At 44.2% G+C, this 19,649-nt stretch overlaps 1 protein-coding gene across 5 annotated transcripts in view; it reads right to left on the reverse strand.

Moving 5' to 3' along the window:
- The window catches only part of LOC306752558 (DENN domain-containing protein 5B-like), a gene marked incomplete at its 5' end in the record, with an annotated part of 66,727 nt that overhangs the window by 271 nt on the left and 46,807 nt on the right, over positions 1–19,649 (reverse strand). The window contains 18 exons of one of the 5 annotated variants that reach the window (XM_079236335.1): positions 1–2,593; positions 2,895–3,069; positions 3,312–3,438; positions 4,260–4,342; positions 5,605–5,792; positions 6,329–6,447; positions 7,030–7,071; positions 9,195–9,340; positions 10,074–10,195; positions 12,199–12,327; positions 13,138–13,219; positions 13,791–13,875; positions 13,986–14,138; positions 14,306–14,437; positions 15,198–15,305; positions 15,615–15,705; positions 16,498–16,648; positions 18,114–18,345. The exon at positions 1–2,593 is cut by the window's left edge and continues 271 nt beyond it. In XM_079236335.1, the coding sequence (XP_079092461.1) occupies positions 2,410–2,593; positions 2,895–3,069; positions 3,312–3,438; positions 4,260–4,342; positions 5,605–5,792; positions 6,329–6,447; positions 7,030–7,071; positions 9,195–9,340; positions 10,074–10,195; positions 12,199–12,327; positions 13,138–13,219; positions 13,791–13,875; positions 13,986–14,138; positions 14,306–14,437; positions 15,198–15,305; positions 15,615–15,705; positions 16,498–16,648; positions 18,114–18,345 (2,349 nt within the window). In that variant the 3' untranslated portion in view covers positions 1–2,409. Of the gene's footprint in view, positions 2,594–2,894; positions 3,070–3,311; positions 3,439–4,259; positions 4,343–5,604; positions 5,793–6,328; positions 6,448–7,029; positions 7,072–9,194; positions 9,341–10,073; positions 10,196–12,198; positions 12,328–13,137; positions 13,220–13,790; positions 13,876–13,985; positions 14,139–14,305; positions 14,438–15,197; positions 15,309–15,614; positions 15,706–16,497; positions 16,649–18,113; positions 18,346–19,649 lie in introns of all 5 variants that reach the window. The other 4 variants (XM_079236334.1, XM_079236337.1, XM_079236336.1 and 1 more) reach the window with 4 other exon arrangements.

Consider the following 19,649-nt stretch of genomic DNA (forward strand, 5'->3'; position numbering starts at 1 on the left):
TCAGTGGTAGGTGAGGCATTGTGGGCACAGCAGCAGGAGAGCAGAGGGTTCAAACATGATAAAAAACACAGAAAGTGGAATTAGTGGTTACTGGCTTAAAGACGTGAACGTGTCCAGTTCCTCCACAGGCGTCATCGGCCTTAAAATACCAGCTCTGCTGTCACAGATTAACATTAAATTAATAAATACATGAAATCAAGACATTCAAAACGGACCATGACAGGAGAGCAAAAACACTGCAATGACTTTATGTCCCTTCAAAACTCATCTAGCATCTAGGTTTGATCAGAGAGGGTCAGACATTTAGTGCTGTCAACATGCACGAAAGAGAGTATTTACACTGATTCTCAGACTGGATTCTTTTAGACAGCAGGAAGTGGCAACAGTGGCAAAATCTCTCATGCAGCAAATGTTTTAACGGTGTACAAAAGAAAGGTATAAGAGTTTCCTAAAACTCTTATAACTTATAAAGAAATAAAGAAGCGGTTTGTGTGTTTGAGGGAGGTGGAGGTTGAATTGAATACTTCTCAAAATTTAGCGTAAGATCCTGTTCTTCCCATTTTACCTGACAGGTCCTTTTGCATTCAAGCAGAGCGGGAATTCAGTTTTAACAGCTAGCTTTGTAACATCACGCACTGATATCTAAATCAGTCCTTATTATTAAATATGTCCTAGAACAATATTCTAGACTCCACTCTCTACAGCTAGCACTTCTTATCCAGTGATTCCTACATTCAGAGATACAGGAACAGTTCAGGAAGTGGACCTGGAGTTCAGAGAATTTGGGTGATTGTTTAGCTGCTATTGAAGTGACGATATTGGCAAACGTAGTCTGTGTCAAGTTAATTTATGATCACACACACACACACATACACACACGTCCATGCAGCCACACTCGGAGCCTTATCACTGAGGTCGTCAGCATGTTTTCCATGATCCTCTTTTAAAGAAGCATATTTCACTGGATGTTACTTAGCAAGTCACAAAGAGTGCTTATTTTCTTTTCTGTTAAGCTGTGCTTTCCTCCAAGCAAACACTGTTGAAGCTCATTTCAGTACACTATTTAAACTCAACTTGCAGAAACATCATGAACATCCGCTTGCTATTTCATGGAATGACATCAGCTAACACGTCGGCGTGTAGAACATTTTGGGTCATAGAAAAATATCACCAGACTTCTCACTATTGTAAGAATAAGTCTGGTGATGTTTGATATTTTTCTATGACCCCAAATCTTCTTCTTCTGAGCCGTAACAGCTGCCACAAATACTCACCGGAGCACCAAATGTGCATTAATCCGTCACTGAAAATAGTCCCATATAAATCCTAATGTTTCACTAATGTTTGTTAAAAACTAAAGTGACCAGCTGTTTTCGGAAATTATTGAGATTGAAATTAAAAAAGATATATTGTGATGTCATAAGAGGTAGTGTCATCAATGGGAGGTACATCCCCTCCCAGTGGTTGCAGCAGGGACTACACTCCATCATGGCAGCTGGTGAATGAACTACAATTCCCATAGTCAGCTGGGCAGCCAGGGCCAAGGCTGCTGCCCAGCTGAAAGCGATGAGGCTGATTACCCCTGTGGAGCTCTGGTATGAGGAGAAACAGGACAGGAGGCAGGAGAAGAAAGGGTTTTATATTACGCTAAAGACAATGAACCAGGAGAACGCTGAAGTACTTATGTTTGTTTTGTTTAACGACTTTTTGAGTTAAGTTTACCTTTTGTTAAGAAGAATCTGAATACAGAACTTTGAGTTAAAGAAACCACTGCGTGTCGTCTTGATCTGTGCACCCACGCCTCACGATCCCGACCTCTCAAGACATCACAATATTTGCAGGCTGTTTTCAGTCGGAACTGGTGGGCTTGGAGCTAAGAGCCACAGGGCCGGGAAGTCAGAACACATTCAGAGACTAATACAATGGTAGTTTGGGTCTTGTCATGGAATGCGTTAACAATAAGAACAATTATAACAGACGACGAGGGATCACAGCGAGCTTCATGTTGCTTCAAGTAGATTTTAAGCGTAATGAATAAAATGCAACAGGTGGCTCCCTGGAAGGTAATCAACCTGGAACGAATGGTTAGTTCAGGAAAATGATACACAGCCATTTAATGGGATTTGGATTTGTAGTTCATGAAGTAAATCATGGTTGTCATTGAATTAAAAAGGGTCTTTCATAGCCACAGGTGGGGTAATAATACTGTATCCAAGCTGATGGCCGATCCAAGGCCTCCACCTCTCACACGGAAGCAGTCTCAAACGTCTTGGGTCCCTCACTTCCTCCTTCCCTGGTCATGCGTTTCATCCCAGAGCCAGTAGGCTCAGCGTGGAAGGGTGGGGGCAGCTGAGGGAAGTATTAGAGGAAAAGGGAGCACTGTGGCGGCCTGCTGGTCTCTGCTGAGGGCTAAAGGTCAATGCCTTTGACCAGCGAGGCTTCCAGCGTGACGGGGAAGTCGTGGAGCGTCTCCAGGACTCCGATGAGGGTGTTGACGGTGGTGCGGTCTCGGAGCAGGGCCGTGTCCTCATACATCCGCGGGATCACTGGGCATTCCACCAGCAGGGGGAGCCACTGGGGCAGCAGTTTGTCTCTGCACGAACAAACAGTGAGATAACGTTATCACAGATCTATCTATATCTATAGATTATGTATGGCCATAGAACATATTGGATCATGAATCATCACTGTTCATTGAATAAGTAAATAAATCCTAAATAAATTATTTTGTGTGTAGAAATCTTTGAACATCAGAGCTCCTACTAGAAAAGCTGCATATTGTCTGGAAATGCATTTTCTAAACCATAATTCCCACATTTCCGCTCATATTCTTGGTGAGCGCACTCTTCACATGACAGAATTATAAACGCAGAGCAGCTCTCGTTAAAGCGTACCTGGCTCCGAGGCACACCAGCAGCTGGAACTTGCCGTCCTTGCCGATGTTCCTGACGGTGGAGTTGATTGCGTTGACGTAGCGACAGAGTGACTGACAGGTCATCCCCAGGGGCTCGGCCGTCTCCTGCAGGTCGCCCATCTGGTCAGCTGACTCCATGTGGGCGACAGCCTTCTCTGCAGAAGGAAGGGGAGGGACATGTTTCCCGACGTTCCGCAAGTGTTCATTTTGTCCTAAAATACTCTTCAGTGTGTAGCTCCGTCCCAATTACGTCTACAAAACTCAATATGGTGCTCCACACACATTGACAAAAACTGGTTTAATACATTTTACTTTTTCCCAAAGTAATCACCTAAAACGTGCCAAATTAAATAGCTCATGTTGTCGGCAGCAGATGGCACTGTCCCTATACACTCACCCACAAAGTCCCACACGAACACGGTCTTCTGGAAGAGGCGCGCCGACTTGAAGCCGTGGTGGAAGACCTGCTCCAGAGCGGTCACCAAGCTGCTCTCTCCACACAGCAGGACGGTGAGGCTGCCTCTCTGCATCCACACACAGAACACAAATCAGTCCCTTCCACATACAATCTCACATGGTATTCCATGGGTGAGGGAGATTTTAAGCTAAGTTGAGAACAATAACATTAGCAGTTACTTATTAGTTTTTTACCAAACGCTGACATGATGAGGCATCACCACTACGCTTTGAATTTCTTCTTTTCACGAAAAACACCATTGTTTTACCGTCTTTGCTCGCATGAAACACGACTAAAGCTAACAAGAGTTACTAAAAACTAAATCGAGGCTAAATGTCCCTGCTAACGACCGGAGATTGTTCTACCACTGAAGAAGTGGTGGTCATGTGACCACCACTTCTTCAGATTTAAGTGCTGGTTAGTGCTACAACAGTGCCTCATTTCTCCAGACTCCACCGGCCCTAGAACTGGATCCTGCAGTTTTAGCGGGTTAACAAAGAAAATTGAAGAGAGGACGACACATCTGCTGAAACTTGATGTTTGAATCTTTACGCGGTCCTGTTGGACTTGTAGTCTTGTAGTGTGGCAAGACAAACAACCTGTGATCACATGGCATCAATGCTTCACATCTTTCAGGGCTGCAGGCCCACTCTTTACTCCATCACTCCTCTGACAGAGGGCACTTTAAGTGAGGCCAGAGCCATTTGTACATCTGCACAACGGGCCGTTAGACCAGCACTTCACTGAGTAAAACATAATGCGCACACAGTCAGGTGGCGACGGAGAGAATCCACGCGGTCTGGTGATGTTCAGAGAAAGTACGGCATTGATTAATAAAAATAATAAATAGTAAAATGTCAGCGTCTGAGAAGGAGATCCGTCGCTCACCTCTTTCTCTGGCTTGTGGAAGTGTTTGACAATGTTGTTCACAGCTTCTCCGATGGCCTCCTGGATTTGGGCTGAAGTTGGTTCTGGAATCAAGAAAAGGGCCGTGTTCATATACAAGCAGAGAGAAGCAGGGCGGCTACCACTAGTCCTCCTTCATGCTTTGTCTGAGTCACTTGTTTACAAGAAACGTATGAATGAAACGTTTAAAGTGGTCTTTTGTGTGAGAAACTGCAGATTAACCAAACTCTGGACGGCCTACTGAAACAGCTTTTATGTTGTGGTATAACTGTAATGCTTTATCTTATGGGGTCGGCAGAATGACTAATTGTAGTTTCCTGGAAATAACTCTGTAATTTGGTGCTAATTAAACGAAAGAATAGAGACAAAATTCTAGTCAGTTAAAACGTGTTATGCCGTGTTCACACCAAAAGAGGTGCAGTAGATTACATGTTAAGTCAATGCACAGACACGAATGGTTGCGGCACGCGATAGAGGCGAAACGGCGTTGCGAATATTCGCTTTTTCGTTTTTCCCGCTGGAGTTGAAATATTTCAGGAGTTACGAAAGCCAATCAGCGTTGAGAAGCTCCGCCCGGCATCACCGCCGTTACTGAATGAAACTGCTGCTGGTCCTGAAGGAGCGCTGGAAGCGGCTTCATGCAGACACTCGTCCTGGAGGAGTCGGAGCTGTGTGCGACTACGGATAATATTATGAACCCGGACACGGGGGCGTTTGATTTTCTGACGTGTGTGGGACTTCCTCAACAAGTATAAAGCAGAACTAGTGGTTATTTACCTGGTGGATGGTGTAAATGGTAACCGTTTTCACAGAGTAGAGCCACAGAGATAAGCCCCGCCCCCTTTCCGCAGCGAATGGTTGCGACTCTTTTGGTGTGCAAAAGACGGCATTAGTTAAGTATTTGTTGTTGTTAAATTTCTTAAAATTAACATTGAAAAATAAATAAATAAATAAATAAAAATAAATAAATCAGGAAATAATTCAGCAACGGCTACGTAAATCAGAGTGCTTGCAGAGCTGCATGTGAGTCTTGACAGACACTCATAGGACGACTGTTGCTCAGTGGTGAGCAGGGTCGCCCTTCAATCAGGGGATCGGTGGTTCGATCCCCGGCTCCGCTAGCCCATGTCGATGTGTCCTTGAACGAGACACTTAACCCTAAATTGCTCCCTACGGTGTATGAATGGTCCATAATCCTGATGTGGCACCTTGCATGGTGCTCCTCTCATCAGTGAGTGAATGGGTGAATGATGACATGTAGTGTTAAAGCGCTTTGAGTGGTCAGAAGACTAGAAAAGCGCTGTACAAGTACGGGTCCATTACTCACTGTATCCTCGTCCAGACAGCGACGTGATACTGATGCGTCTGGTTTGGGATGGGGAGCGCTGCAGCGGGGGTGTACAGCAGCCTCTACCAGAATCCTCCTCTGCGCTGGGCACCGCCAGCTCACCGAACAGGACCCTCTCAAGGCTGCCGTCGTCCACGCCCTTACCGAGCCACCGACCACATGGAAACCTGCAGGGAGAGGGGCAGGCAGACGACAGGGTGCTGAGGAGCTTTGATGGATCGGTTTCCGTCTTGTTGGTTGGTAAAATGTTGTTCGTTTCTTTCGTTCTTAGCAAGTTAAGTACTCAAAAAGCCACAATGAATGCCTGGCTTCATATTCAAAACTTCAAAATTGCAAACAGCTCAAAAGGAAGTTAAAGCTTCTTAGTCTGGAACTGATGTTGGACTTGATAGATTCTCTTCCTGCTTTCTTTTCCGAATTATATATTTTCTGGAAATATTATTGAGGAGTTCATATTGTTGATAATTTGGTGACCAAATGTTTACATTGGATGCCAGAATCTTGGACAGCTATTCACCAGGGTGTTTCTCATGTTTGCCTGTAAATGTCAGCAGGTCATTGTCGAGATATTTGACACTGAACTGCAACAACCTCATGGTGGCGCTGGAGGGAGTCAGAGGTTAACGATCATCTGTGGACCATAAATGTCCATGACTCAGATAGCTGTGGAGATATTTCAGTGTGGGTGGTGGCCTCCACTCACCTGTAAGTGTGTCCTGTGATCTCGTTGCGCACCATGACGCAGTCCACCAGCCATTTCGCCAGCAGGCCAGCGTTATCGTGACCCAGCTGCACCGTGGTCAGCTTCCCCAGGTTCTGACACTGAGCACAGACACATAGAGACGAGAAAATCTCATTCATATCAAATCATACTTCATATACTTTATGAGTTTACAACGGACTAGTATTACTGCTGCGTTTTTACTCATCTTTAATTAAATTAAAGCTACGACAAGGAACTTTCAAGTATTGTTGATTCTGGCGCCCCCTGTGGAATAGTGGTAGTGTTTCTGAGTCCCTTTAGAAAACCTAATCTTACTGCCTCACTCAGTCCTGTCCTGGTACAGAACTTTCCTCCCCTCGTTCAGTTAGATAAATACAATGTTATAAAGATTTCCACAGCTTTCTACATGTTTCTGCATCTCATTTCCCTGATGAATTCATGGACTCCAAGCCTCTTAGTAGGTCTGAGCAGCGCTAATACTTACAGTGCAGACATGAAATATAATACAGAGCAACATTTACATTCATGGCTGAGACTGTAGCTGAATTAGATGTTCTACTCTAAAAACACGTTCTAGCAGGATAGCAGACCGGCTACGACCCGATACCCAGTTAACATGACACCAGAGGCTGCAGGACAGGTGGAGGTGGATGAGAGGTGGAGCAGGGGCTTCCTCTAACCTTGAATAAGGCGGAGATGTGCATGTGAGGCCTGAAAGCAGACTGAGGGAGATGGAAACACTTGTTAACGTACAGCAGATGGACAATCCAAACGGTGGGGTGGCGGTCTCACAACCAAAAAACAAGAACATTAACCAGCATGCGGAAAGAACACAATAACCAGCTTGGCACCATGCCCCCGAACACACATGCAGGGGAAGCATCATTTGTAAATGATGTAGGTTATAGTGCACCAACATTACAACACATCTGATCTTATTTGTATTGATCAAATTTCTTTGTATATATTATTTTATATATTGAATAGTTATGATCATTTATTAATATATATACATTAGGGCTGCAACTAACGATTATTTTAATAATCGATTAATCGGTTGATTATTTTTTCGATTAATCGGATAAAAAAATGTTTTTATCAAAAAAGCGTTAATTTCCAACCCTTTATTCAAAAACAGAAGTGACAGTGCAAAACATCTTCAGAAAGTGCACAAACAGGTTGCTCCTTGAACATCCCTGAGCTGTTAATTAAAACAACAAAATGGACTAACACTAAAAACATACACATCTATGCTTTACATCTGCCAAATGTGAGCCCTTTTTACTGTAATTGATCCCTCCAGAGGCTGCATTTACATACCCTGCTTTATCAATATGTATGAAATACTGGGACAGAGGGAAGCTGTACTGCTACATAAAGAGCGTCCTCTTCCTTAAACTCTTTCATTCTGGGTCTCTTATGACCACGACGTCACGTTGTTGGCTAAGCCCAACTACGTGATTTGCTTCATTCTACTTAAAAAAAAACAAAACCTGCAGCCAGATCCGCCGGTGTGCCGGTTTAACGTTAACGAGTGACAGTGTGAACTGAACCAGACCGGGGGGTGACGGCATGTTTCATCACGTTACGGTTTTTTACAAGCAAGACTGAACTGTAACGGAACATAACGGAACTTTAACGACAATACACAACCCAAACACGTTAGCTAACGCGATAGCAAGCTAACTAGCTTCCATTAAAAACAAGTTTGAGGAACATGAAGACGCTGATTGGCCAAGACTCGACTTGCCAAAGATCTTCTATTTTTGAGAACATCACGACCTCAGCTTTTCTCGTGTCTCACTCCAATCTCAGAAACGCTGGCCGGCCAGTTGCTCTGCTCCGCTCTTTTTTTTCTTCTCCGCGACTTATTGCCTGGCGTAGTAATCGCAGGACACAACGAATCGATAATGAAATTCGTTGCCAACACTTTTGATAACCGATTTTATCGATTCGTTGTTGCAGCCCTAATATACATATATCAAATTTAAGAAATCCACTGTTAAAAAGACAAATGCATGATGTTTCCAGTCCCTTTAACCCTTCGAGATTTTCGAGCGCGCGCACGCGCTATACGATACTGCCGTTTTGAAAATGTTCACTCAGTCACGATAATTCTGCTCAGAAATATGGTTCCACGTCTCCAAGATTTCAGATGTTCAAATATTGTCACGATCCTTGTTAACTTTCGTTCAGTGAACGCTTAGTAGTGTTATAGCTCTGTTAATCGTTACTGCCGTATTGTTTACCTCACGTTAGCTCCTAGTCAGTCTCTGCCAAATCATCACTGCAGGCCACAACGCCAGCCACAGCTCATTACCTCACCATATAATAATAAATTTGATATTAGACATTTATTTACATGTTTCTACCATTTTTGTATTCATATATTTCACTGCTTTTGTGAAACTAATTTCAAGCACCAAAACAGTTCGACCTTCTGAGTAAAGCTATGTTTTCACAAGAGATATGAAGATTTTCCAAAATCTAGATTACATTTTTCAGCTTTAGAGTAATATTTCTCTTTACACTTTTACCTTATGACAATGGTGCCTCATTATATAGAGAGCTGAGATTAGAATTGTAGATGTAAAACACATGGGTATCTATCATATGCAAGTGACTTTAAAAAGTAAAATCAAGAAAATGACCCCCGACTCCAAAGGGTAAATGAACTTAAACAAGTCAAACTAACTAGTTCTTTTAATGAACGTATGTGTGTAAACAGGTGATGATGTCACGGTGACAGAGGAGGGTGAAGATCATGCCCGACACAAAAAGACAACCTGGATATCACACAAACTGTGTGCTCATCTTGTGAGAGGTCAAAGGTCACACCACTCACATTGAAGGTCATCTCCAGGACGTTCTTGGGGATCTGCATGATGCCCGAGTCACCCAGCTCTCCGGACACACACACCCAGGGGTTGGAGGTGGTCATGGCGTTGCTCAGCTTCTTGATGGGGATGATGACGACTCGATACGGGATCACTGCGGGGTGGGAAACACCACGTCAGCGCCAGAGCAGAGACATGAAGCTAACGCCCTAATTAGACTGCATGTACGTAGGTTATCTAACTGGGTCCATTTCATCATGAAGTCACAGATTTGGAGCAAACACACGCAGCAGAAAGGAAATGGACGAATTTAAAACATGGCTTCAGACACTCGTGTTCATTTATCTGAAGGGGATTAGCTGGTCTGTGAGCTGAGTGATACATTGTATTTTACATCTTTGATTAAACCAGACACACATCCTCATGGTTCATTCAGACTAATAGCTCAGTCATTGATCCACACTAATGTGTTGAGCGGCTACCGTTAACCAAATAACTCAGGAGTCAGTGAGGGTACTTTCCATATTTTAAAAAGCTACTGCGTTGGAAAGATTCTGAACAAAACACATTACAGTGCAAAGGTCTATCGCCTCGGCTTCCTTTTCTTTAGGGTCCAATCAGAATGCTCCACACGTCTTACGCTGACCTTGTGGTTCTCAAACTTTTTTTGTCCCCATTTTGGAGGAAGAAAAATGTCCATGCCACCGCCCCAACAAAAAGCCCATCTCCGTGAGACAGCTTTTTGCTGGTGGGGGGGACACTGCTCTAACCAATCATGATGTTCCAGCCAGCAGACGTGGCGTTGTGCTGATTTGAACCAGAGCCGAGGTTTGGTTTTTAAGGGGAAGTTTAACTCTGATTGGAAAGAGGTCGGAGGCAGAACTCACTGATGGTGGTGAAGACGCTGGTGAAGCAGAAATAGTCTACGGTGTTGAGGGAGAGCAGGTGGAAGAGGAACTGCTCCTTCTCCTCTTCACAGCGCAGGAAGGCATAGCGCTTGTACAGCTTCCTGTAGACAACAGCAAAGCCAGGTCAGGTTTACTTTAGATCATCATCATCATCATCATCATCTACTGTTCAAACTCTGCCCCTTATCTGTCACGTTTGAAGAATTCTGTCGGATACCTTTTCATGTTGGGTGAGCTGCTGGTTGGAGAGCCATGGATCATTAAGTAAACCAGAGAGAAGTGCTTTTTATTGGTGTTTCTTTGAAAATTATCAAATTGAATGAAGATCATTTTTGTGATAAAAAAAAATCCCAATATGCGATGCTTTTAAGGCTGTTAAGTTGTTTGAGGCACTTCCGCATTGGCTTCACTTTTCAGACCCAGATGCTACATCCACTTCTTTTGGACGGCACACTCAAAAGCTAACCCGGACAAGCAAAGGCAAACAACGGTGAGGTTTATGCTTGAAGAAGTACAAATATCAAGTCCAAAAGCTGGACAGATGTCTTCACACCTTTGGTATAAAATAAATTGAGTTTGATTCGCTCATTGGTGCGATTGGTTTACAGCAGTATTTCTCAAACTGTGGGGCGCGGTGGTATTACAGGTAGGGTGCGAGGGGAAATGCAGAATTTCTTGATTTTAGATTTTTTTTATAAGAACTTTATTGAGAAATAACAAAAGTACATGTACATAAAACTAAGTAATTTCATGGCGAAATGCCTGTACTTTTGGGTAAATGTTTACATTACATCGTTAACAGGTTACGCTTGCCTGGCGTCTTGTCAAAAGCTGATCTCTGATATAGGTGTCATTTTTGTGTTTTAAATATTGGCTCTCTGGCGCCCCCTAGAAGTTGGACAGGCGACATCCCTCAGGCAGTATGTCCGATTGACTTGAAATTTGACACGCATGTCCATCTCCACCTGCTCTACAAAAAAGACCCCTAAACTCTGCCTACTTAGTTGCGAACTACTCCTATTCATAAAAAATAAAAAGCCTTTGGATATCTCATTGTGTTTAGGAGATATGGACCAATGAATGTCTAAGGGGCGTGTCTTGTTTTTCAATACTCATAACTTAAACTATTTGTCCTAATGACTCCAAACACAATAGCATCCTGTCACATACAAAAGAGTTCAGACCATTTAAACAGTAGGGTGCTCTATAGGAATTTGGCCAATTTGGGCATTTTTCGGCGTTTCAGCATTTGTACTCAAGGATGATCTGAAGACCTGAAAGAGTTGTCCTTGAACGGCCTTGACGTGGCGTGGTGATACACGTCCATTTAGGCAGTTCGCCAAGAAAGAGGAAGTTGGTGTAACTCCAAGGTACAGTATCCAATGTGCCACACATGTCTCAGCATCATGCTGGTTAAAGCCTGAACACATTCCATGCAAACTATTTCATAGTCATAGCGCCACCAAAAGGAAATTACACGTTTTATACTTTGATATATTACAAATGTAATATATCACATCTCCAAGTCCTTAATCATTGGTTTGTAAAATATATTACTTAATTTACAAATGGGGAAACCATCATTTATAAAGTATGAAACCCCAATCATGAAACGCATAATAGTCAAGCTTATTAATCAAGAATAAAACATTTATAACTGTGTTCATGAATTGCATACTAATGAGTTACTAATGAGTGTTCATGTTGGAATAATGTTTTATAAATGATGAATTAAGTGTTTACACGTGTTTTTCATGCTAAATAGAATGTCGTTATTATAAAGTGTTACCCAATTTTCTTTATTCTATTATTTATAAACGCAGATGGAGTAAAACATTTTTGTTATTGCAATAAAAATTCAGTGTGGATCATTTTGATACAATTGTGTTGGTTAGGGGAAAATGTTTCTTCATCCAAAGTGGGGTGTGAAAGAAAAAGTTTGAGAACCACGGGTCTACAGTAACTCAGCTTTTGGGACGTGCATGCATACATATTAGAATGGCTGCATCTCAGAACGTAGGACTCAATTACCCTTGTGTGTGTGTGTGCATGTGCGTGTGTGTGTGTGAGTGTGAGAGAGGGGGTTGATCACATGTGCGCTCACTTGGTCAAGGCGTGTCGGGACAGCAGCTGTTTGAGGTGTTGAGAGAGCAGCTTCTTCTCCAGGGACAGGCGGATCCAGGCCCTCGCTCGGCCCACGTCGGTCTTTATCTCGGACATGCTCTGGATATGCCTGAGGAGACGGACAATGGAGGGACAGGAGACAGATGGATGAAGGCTAGTAAAAACAGGCACACCGGCATAAAAGTCCACCAACGTCCCTGATAACCAGTGACTCGGTTACTACTGCGATTTTAGTTTGTGTGTGAAGTGTGTCCTCTTCTCCAGGTCTCAGTAGTACAGAGGAGTTTTTCTGTGTGAAACCTACTATTAATACTTACTATGTCCACGATATGTTATGTCATATCACAATTATGTCTATATAATTCTACCCCTGCTACTCCTGTCTACTGTACAACACGTATTGCATGTCCTGGAGGAGGAATTCCTCCTGGGTTGCAAACTTTTTATTAATTTCCTTCCCGTAGATGTTTGTTTCTTTGTTCCAGAAGCCAAAACGTAGAGCTTTGCTACTGTGCAAAGCAAGAAATAACCGATTTTGAACCAGAACCCGAAGTCTCAAAGGCAACTTCTCATGATTCTGTGCTACAAGTATGCATCAAAGAACCCCAGAGACAGAGTCACAGAATTGCACGTCTTGCTTTGTCCGATCGACAGTCAGAAAACCCCAAACACCTTTAGTTTACTAAAACAGAAAACATTTGACAAATGGAGAATGTTTAGCATTTTTGCTTGAAAGATTAAACGAATAATGTAAATAGCTGCCAATAATTGTGAAATGTACTAAATGGTCATGATGATGCCGCTTTAGAAAGAAACTTGTTCTCTCGATTCTTAGGGGTCAGGAAGCGGTTTACGTTGTCACATAGTATTACTGATCACTTATATGCAATTAGGAGACAATTACGAGCGCAGCACGTACCTCATATCCTGTATGAGGGACACGCGTAGAGACGGCATCGCTACGGAACAGTCAGACTTCCTCCTCTCAGAAACAGTCGACACTGTGGAAGAGAAATACAAGATATAATGTGTTAGACCAGCGGTACCGGTCCTTGGGTCCCTTGGTACCGGGCCGCAGAGAAAGAATTTATGAAAAAAAAAAAGGCAGAAACACTTTTATTTTGAAAAAAGATCGGATGCATCCGTCTGTGCGTAGCCTCAAACATAATGTGATACGTTACCCCAAAAATGAACCTGAAAAGTCCGTTTCAACTCAGTGTTCTGGATTAAAATCAAGGCAGAGTTACTGAGATCGCCAAAAACCGCTCTGAAACCCTGCCTCCATTTCAACATCCTTGTCTTTGTGAAGCGGGTTATAATGAAGTGACAGAGTGACATAAAGTTTTAAGTTACGGAGTAGAGTCAGTAGACTGGACATAAACACATGGGGGTGGGTCTTTTTCTCCCATCACCCCGAAATGGGACCGGCTCGTAGCAGAGAAACAAGCTCAGGGCTCCACTAATTTGGCGTAATGGTGAGTTGTATTTTTATGCACTTTATATTTGTTTTTATGCCGGTTATATCATTTTATTGCCATATTTATGACGTCATATTTATTGTGTGTGTGTTACCTGGGGACTCTGCCTGGTGCTCCTGCTCCAGCTTCTCCTCTCGGGCCTGGTAGTGCAGCAGGTGGGACCACAGGGCCGACTTCCCCTGAGAGGAAAGAGAAGCAGGATCACGACACACGTAAAGACTGGTGTGTGTGTGTGTGTGTGTGTGTGTGTGTGTGTGTGTGTGTGTGTGTGTGTGTGTGTTGTGCTGACCTGTTTGACCTGCAGCCCGTGGCTCCAGATTCTCTCCAGCAGGTCACACAGGGTGGCGATCAGAGTGTTCTCCTCCAGCCCGGTGATGTTGGCCTCGCCGTGACCGAGCTCCACCGCCTCCCGGCCCATCTTCTCCACCAGCATACGCTTGGTCTGAACACAAAATGCACAATCACCCCCGTATAAGTATATTTCAAGCCCTTACAGCCTCTCACACTCAACCATTTAACAGGTGACATCAGAATGAAGGTGTCAGGAGGTCACCAATGAGTCACAGGATGTCTCTGAGTGCAGGGTCATCCTGTTGTCGTATGTTTCACCTTCATGCGACACTCCTTGAGCAGCCCCTCCACAAACTTCCAGTTGGTCTGGGCGATGACGGCGGGAGACAGATCAGACAGTTTGGGCTGCCGGAGGTTCTTCCCTAGGCTGCGGGCCTCCTGCATGTATTTCTGGAGATTGAACGGAAGAGACCTGAGCAATACAGTAATGGAGGGAAACACTTTATTCGTAGTGTATTATTTAATGCACACACTGTAAAAGACCATTTCAAGTGTCTAGATGTGAAAATCAAACACAAAGAATGTGTGTGAGTTAAGAGAAGAGGGTGTGATGCAGGAGAGGAGGCAAAGCCGGGGCGTCCTTTAATAAGAAGGAGAGGGAGTGTTGGGAAGTTTGGTGAGTTCCCACTGAAGCCAGAACTGAAGTACCACATCTTCACCACCAGGCTTCCTCAACATAACAACTTCCCAATTGCTCTCTCTTTAGTTCATTTCAGCTCAGAAAAGTTCTTAGGCCCTGGTCAAACCAGTGTTTATAACAGAGATTGTAGGCTGTAATAATGATGAATGAAATATAGATTTATTTGGTCCTGAACCGGATTTAGCCTGACCAGGTAATGGTGCTATATTAACGCCTGAATGTCAAAGTTAGCACCTTTAAAGTTATAATAATAATTCAAGGTATTTACCGGTAATTACCTCTACAGTCATAGTTTGTATTGGTGGAGGCAGAGCCCGCCATTACTGCGATTGACAGGAAAACAATGCATGCATGTAATCCAGAACAATTTGATCTCATTGATTCTTTACGGTTCACTCTCACTACACCACATCAGAGCTGGATTAAACTGCTCCTCCCAACCGCTGCTGCTTCAGTGAGAGGTGTGAGGTCTGACAGGAAGTCCACAACACAGGCAGCTCCTCCACATACCAGGCAGGACGCAGAGGCAGATTTTTTAGGCGGTTTGATAGACGGAGGGGACGCTTTGTCCCACTCCCAAAACGCCATGGAGTTCTGCAGGACCAGACAGCCCTCCACCTGCTGAGGAGGAGGAGGAGGAGGAGGAGGAGGAGGAACAGGGGTACGACCCAAACCCCCAGACCAACAGACACAGGACACACGAGCAGACGGGAGAGGACAGGAACAAAAGAGCAGAATGGAGAAGACAACAGAAGGCAGCATGCACATGAAGTCTTTCAGAAAGGATGACAAAGAAACCAAGAGAAAGTCCACATGCAGAACGAAAACCAACAGAGACATGACGCCATGAGACAAACAGAGAAAATAACAACGTGCTTGTAAGCCGCATGGCATTAGAGAACAGAGGAGGGGGCGGGGCTTTTCTACCTCCTTCAGGTCGTTGTCGAGGCCCAAATGCTCCGTCTGCTGTCTGTGACGGTCTTTCCTTCGCTGTGCTGTCGCCGTCCTGTGAGACCACCTGCAGGCCAAACAATGTGTCATTATACTAGTTCAAAACAATTTCAAAGCCCTTCGAAATACATACATTAACACATTGCCATTCACAGAATCTGCCTTCCTGTGAGGTTATCAAACCATTGCTTTCTCCATGACCCTTCTGTCTGATGCTCTTTAAAGAAGGACTTCATTGTTTTGCTGAACACTTGCTATAAGTACACAGCTGGAGTCAGGATGCGGTTAGCCTAGCTTAGCATAAAGACTGGAGGCAGGGGGAAACGGCTAGCCTGGCTCTGTTCAAAGTGAAACCTAAGCAGAGCGGAGATTGAGGAAACTGCGTTCCTGATGTACGTTTGACCAGCAGTCTTTGGTTGCATGTCATCCCCATTCCTCTGCCTCCCTTTCTGTCATCTCTCTACGGTCAATAGTCCGCTATAGGACAACAATTAACATATACGTGTACAGTATTTCCTACGAAGCCGAACTATTCCTTTATTCATTCCTTAAATGTTTTTCTTTTATTTCTGTCTTTATCCTTTGCCTTCTTCTTTCACTGTTTTCCTGCAGACAGATGGACAGACAGTAGATTAGGAAAAAAAATGGGATTGAAAACTGGAATTAAATCCCACTGAATCAGGCTGCGTCAAAGCACACGTTCACGGAGAGTTATTACGTTGCTGAACGACGCCCTCTTTATTGTAGCTCTTACCATTGCAAAATACAGCAAACAAAGTAAGGTCTGCTGTATGAAGCCACAGTGTTAAGTGCTGACTTCATCGGCTGCTCTCCCTCCCGAGGTGGAAGGTGGACTCACTTGTTACTGGTCGGGCCTGTGTTGAGCACGTCGGCCTGCAGTTTGGGGAAGAAGCCCTGCTCGTATTTGCCTTGCCCGATCTTCATGTCAAGCAGGTGCGGGTGGATGGCAGTGTGGTCAATCTTCATCAGCCGCTGCTCTATGGCCTGAGCTGGAGGAGGAGACACAAGCCAACGCAAACATTCGTTTTGGATTGACGTCATCATCAGATCATGGTCAGAGTCCCGGCATTGAAGGGAACGTGAGAGACAGAGAGATGAAGCAACGGATCGGCTACTGTCTGACTACGGACTCTTTACTCTTTGGTTTATTCAATAGCCCGACACACCTCGGCCGTGTTTGTGTCCATCTACAGCAACACCAAGTCACCAGTGAGCTATGTGCATGAGAAATGACACCGACTGACCCTTTCTCCCCCGAGGATGTAAAAATGTAAGAACAAAGAATTATTTTATCCAGAAGAATGCTTTTTTTTTGCTTTAACTTTAAATGTGTGACACACACATAGGGCACAGATGCATTGTGGGACCATGGCTGAAGAGACGGACCTGACAAACACGAGCGGTGACGCACACCTCCCCCTGATGCCCTCTGTGTGTGACCCATTCATTACCGCAGACTGACTCGTCCTCTGTGTCGGACCGAACCCAGACGAAGCTGCAGCTTCAATCGGAGCAGCGAGCGAGGGCGCTGGAGCGAGTCGCCTTGGGGGACGGCAGCCTGCCTACTGTCGGAGTAATTGGCTACCTGCACGCATCGTCAAGGCTCGCCATTGCTGGGCCCATCAGCGAGAAGCAGTGTGGGTTCGAGGGACGCTGAGCTTTAATTGCAGACGCCGATGAAAAGCTGAACGTCGACACTATGATAGAGGAAGATGATGATCTGAGAAAACGCTGCAAAACGCAGCCAAACTTAAAGCGTGTACCATCACTGCCACAGCTACAGTCATAGCTGTGTTTTCAATGGTCACTCATCTGTCTGATATTGAAACCCTTTCAAAAGCTGTTATATAAGGATGTGTTTGATATATGAATTCATAATATTCTGTAAGTTTATGGCAATGGCATAGATTCCCTGTTGGCCTCCACCAGTCTGAGTCAATCCTGAGTCTGCCTCACTCTGCACATCCAGCACCAATTAAAGGGAAAACACACGCAGCAATAATTAAGAAAATACAGGCCTGAGCCAACATTGAGCAGTAAGAATGTACGTTTGTTTGTTTGTTTGTTTGTTTGTTTGTGTGTTTGTGTGTGTGTGAGTGATGAAATGTTTGCCGTGTTGGGATGCAGAGAAATAAGAAGCATGTTTTTTCTGGTCACTGGGGAGAGCTGAGCTGCTTCCAGACACTAAGATGAGAGACAAGAGGGGGAGGAGGAACGGAGGAGGAGGCAGAGAGATGGAAACAGAGTGTTTGTGTGTGTGTTTTTAAATTGCATGTGCAATCCTGTCTGACCTCGACTATTGGACAAGGATGGACAGACATGTGCAGCACGCTGATGAGTGAGCTCTCTACCTGCTGTCGGTTCAAACCACTACCATCCTGAGCGATAAGTCCCTTCAACGGCGTTAGTTACAATTCTAAATTGTGTTCTCGCGGCTCCCCCTGCTGAGCTTACCGGACTCCTTGAGGATGGAGCACCTCTGGTAGCTGGAGGACCGAAGGCTGGGCGCGCGGACGTTGTAGAGGCGGGCCTTGTCGATGCGGCCGTCGAAGACGCGGAGCAGCGGCTCCTTCTCCTCCCACTGGGACATGATCTTGTTGTCGATGAAGGTGGCGAACATCTGCGTCTCGATGAAGTGGGAGAGGAAGGGGAGGTAGGGCTCCGGCTGGTCGGACAGGAACGAGGCCTGGAGCAGAAAGATATACATGGAGACAAATTAAGGACAAGAACTAATAGGACCTGGCGCTGATTCAATCATTGTGATCACCTGTCGGCCCTTATAGACAAATATAGGAAGTCTGGAGTGTGAATTTAGATCATTTTTACAATATAAAACATGGAAAAAGTAGATTTTTTTTTGAGGATGTCCATGCCAAACCAGCATTTTTCTCACTTCATCGCCATTGTGGATAAATAAAAAAACAGCAGCATTGTGTTTTTGGTGTGGATGGTGAACACAACGTGTTCCATCCAGGAAGCAATGTGGCCACGAAGTTAAAAGGTAGGATTAGTCGTCTTTATTTGTGAAATTCTCTTTACATCCCGGCAGCAATCAAAAAATCCAATGCTCTGACCAAAACAATACAATAATTGTGTGTCTGTGTCTGTTGCAGGACTGTGATCAGCCTGTCCAATCATCACATTACCTGCCTGTCTGTCTTTGCGTATTCCATCTGTACTCTCATTACTAATCACCAGAGCCTTCAGCTGTGAGTACGTCACGTTGTTGTTGTTAATGTTCATTATGATTATTGCTGGCTCTGGAGGGAGGCCTGAAGGGGCGAGCTATCAGTGTTGCTAACTTGGTAACTTTCTCTCTAGATTTAACGACTTTTGGAACCAGTGCTGTTCGCGAGTTTCTCAAGAAAGAAGTTGGCAACACGGCAAAATATTTCGGTTGAATAATGTATTTAATCTAGCGTACTCTTGCTAGTTATTCAAGATTACCAATCCTGCCTTTAAGAAGTAAACTTTATTTATTTACACATATAGGCGATCACACAGAGATGTTTACTTTGTCGGCCGATAGAGTGGAGCTTGCTTAGCTACCAGAACGTAGGGATCAAATCCCTTGATGCCGCTCATTCAGCTGTTTGTAATATGTTAATGAGACAAAAACAATCGAGAGTCGGTCTGTATTAAATGTCAGTGTAGACGTTAGTGCGGATGGAGAAAAGTGACCTGAACAAGGTCAGTGCAGGTGGGTGTCTTCTTTTTCTTTAACAGGTAAATCCAATTTAAAAATTCTGGATGTTCTCAAATATAAAATACACATCTGCAAAAGGTCAACCTAGACATAACAGTCTGTCCCAAATAATATCTTTCACTGATGCAAAGGCCTGTTTGAGAATATATGGTACAAATATTCATCTATTCATAACTGTGCAGTAGATGGCATCTCACAAGGGAAATATAGTGTGTGTAGTCTGCAAACACTGTCATCTACAATCCCTACACTGATCTGAATCCAGGGCACAGTTTTTGTTTTCC

This window comes from Taurulus bubalis (genome assembly GCF_910589615.1).
Source record: "Taurulus bubalis genome assembly, chromosome: 20".
NCBI lineage: Eukaryota > Metazoa > Chordata > Actinopteri > Perciformes > Cottidae > Taurulus > Taurulus bubalis.